The sequence below is a fragment of the Gigantopelta aegis genome, chromosome 5 (genome assembly GCF_016097555.1).
Source record: "Gigantopelta aegis isolate Gae_Host chromosome 5, Gae_host_genome, whole genome shotgun sequence".
Taxonomy (NCBI): Eukaryota; Metazoa; Mollusca; class Gastropoda; order Neomphalida; family Peltospiridae; genus Gigantopelta; species Gigantopelta aegis.
This window is the reverse complement of record NC_054703.1, coordinates 39,074,155-39,076,794: the sequence shown is the minus strand read 5'-3', so window position 1 is coordinate 39,076,794 and position 2,640 is coordinate 39,074,155. Positions and strand designations below refer to the sequence as shown.

The 2,640-nt window shown below is 42.3% G+C and overlaps 1 protein-coding gene across 1 annotated transcript; it reads right to left on the bottom strand.

Annotated features, from left to right (window-relative positions):
* Positions 1–277: 277 nt before the first annotated feature.
* On the bottom strand, positions 278–1,147 carry LOC121373166. The gene has a single exon (XM_041499623.1). The coding sequence runs from the start codon at positions 1,145–1,147 to the stop codon at positions 278–280; it is 870 nt and encodes a 289-aa protein (XP_041355557.1).
* Between the last annotated feature and the right edge of the window lie 1,493 nt (positions 1,148–2,640).

Genomic DNA, 2,640 nt, shown 5'->3' with positions numbered 1-2,640 from the left:
TCCATTTTATTTCGAACTACAGTTTACCAAAGGTTTTTTTTTTTTTTTTTTTTGTGTGTGTGTGTGTTTTGATTTTTTTTTTTTTTAGTTTTGTTTTTGTTTGTTTATCTGTTTGTTTTTTCATTTCGGGTTTTTTTTTTTTTTTTTTTTTTTTTTGTGTGTGTATGTGCGTGTGTATGTGTGGGGTTTTGGGGGGTTTTGGGGGATAAATAATCTTATTTTGTTTGTTAACCGCCATCACAATTTATAACAGGACCGTAACAGATATATCTGTGAGTTAGAGATGTAACATTTCCGTGAAATCTATTGAACCATCTTGACATTCCGTAATGGAGGAGGTAACTGACGACGTCGGCCCGGAATTTATCGCGTGTCTACCACTCAATTCCACGACATTTGTGTCGACAACATCACAATCCTGGACTGGACCTCTTGACACCGGAACATTCACCTCCTGCCTGGAGACCTTCTTGCATTTAAGCTTGCTTTTCATGATCTTCCTGTAGTTGGTTGAACTGGCCATTAGGATGTAAAAATTCTGCCCAAAATTGACCAGATACACACTATTAACTGGCGGCCACACTTTGGTGAAGACATATAGCGCATTCGGGTCTTTTCCTGTTACCATTAGAACCAATATAGCACTTTCTGCAATAGATGAAGGGAGAAGAGTTACGAAAGCTAGTATGAAGATCAGCATAAGAGGTCGGAGTGACTTGTCCAGCTTGTTTTCCGTGGAACCAGAGCTGGTGGAGGTGAATCTCTTACGGAAATTAGCGCTGCGCTGGATGTGGATTCCAGTAGCAATGTTGACGATCAATATCAAGAGGCAAGGTAGGGTAGAGTTAAAAACCAGACGAAAAGAAGCGAAGTATCCCATGAGCTGATCGCTTACAACACAGATTATGTCTGCGTCTTTCACAACCTTCCCATTATACGCCAGTGGAATCGACATCGCTACCGACACAGCAATCAGACACGAACATGCGATAGTAGCTTTCCTTTTGGTGCAGAATCGGTCGCGTTTCATTGAGAAAACAACACAGTAGAACCTATCCAGAGTCAGTCCAACGACCAACCATGGTGACAACAGTGCTACTATGTACGTTATACATCTCCACATGTTGCAGACTGTGATGTCAATCATAATGATGTAAAGTGAATAAAAGAATCTCAAAGAGTACTGAATGCAGGATGTGATTAAAAGAACACTATCTGACACGGCAAGGAATCTCAGATACACTGGGTATGACAACAGGGAAACTTGACATCTCTCAGTAAAACAAACACCATAGCGTTCCCCGCTAAACCCGTTATAGATATCAGCATGGTGCAGATCCAGTTTACATGGATGACGTAGATCCAGGTGTCCAAACCCCGTTCGTTGTATTCTGTGTTTGAATCCGTCACGTTGAGTAGCGCACCTGCGTCAGTACTGACGTCAAATTCGCTGGTGGATTCTCCAGGTGTCGGTGTTGTTAGGTTAGACATTGTTTACCGTTGTCACCTGTAAAAATAGAATTAAAAATATGCTCGCTATTTGCATGTTTTATTGTTATAGATTTTATTTTATACCCACCACCTAGCCATTTTGTTTCAAGTCAAGTAAGCACACATTCATATCAATACCCGGGGCAAGATGTAGCCCAGTGGTAAAGCGCTCACTTGATGTGCGGTCGGTTTGGAATCGACCCCCATCAATGAGTTCATTGGGCTTTTTCTCGCTCCAGCCAGTGTACCACGACTGATAGATACATCAAAGACCGTGGTATGTGCCATCCTGTCCTGTGGTGGTGCATATAACAGAACCCTTGCGACTAGTAGTAACCCATCACGTGGCGAAATCGGGTTTCCTTCCTCAATATTTGTATGCAGTTTAATAGACAAACACAGAATAAAAACACTGAAGATTGCGTTGAAAGTGTGTACGTCACTGACACACATCACGTACTAAAATGACACATGCATCGTGACCTCGGATTAGCCAATAACAAGCCTCGGATGATATTGACTACAAAAGGGCCATCTCTTGAAAAGAATACAATATGCATGCATGCACACACAGACACATACTTACACACACACACACACACACACACACACACACACACACACACACACACACACACTGCCCACTGTTTCAAGCACGTAAGCGGGATCGACCGCGTAGATTGTAGGTCCCATGCATATGGTTGAGTTAAAGAACTTCCTTTTTTGGAAGCTTCGATAGCTCAGAGCGTATCGTGGTTAGTCTTGCAATTTACGGGCGAATCGGTGCCACAGGTTCGAGTCCCAGCAACGGCATGGGACAATTTGTGAGGCCAGAAAGGATTTAATTATCCCCTGCGCCAGTGCGTTAATATCTATGTATGTAATAGTCAACCTCGACATACATACAATATATAGATATTCATACATCAATACATACATACACACATGCACACACAGACACACATACGCACACACATGCACATACATACATACATTCATACGCACATACATAGATAGATAGATAGATAGATACACTTGGGACACACATGCGTCATGCCCTCGGGGTGTGTGTATGTGTGTGTGTGTGTGTGTTTGTGTGTGTGTGTGTGTGTGTGTGTCTGTGTGTGTGTTGAGTGTGTCGTTAAATGA

Coding starts and splice junctions, on each gene's coding strand:
- LOC121373166 (XM_041499623.1), bottom strand. CDS start 1,147: ATGATTGACATCACAGTCTGCAACATGTGGAGATGTATAACGTACATA.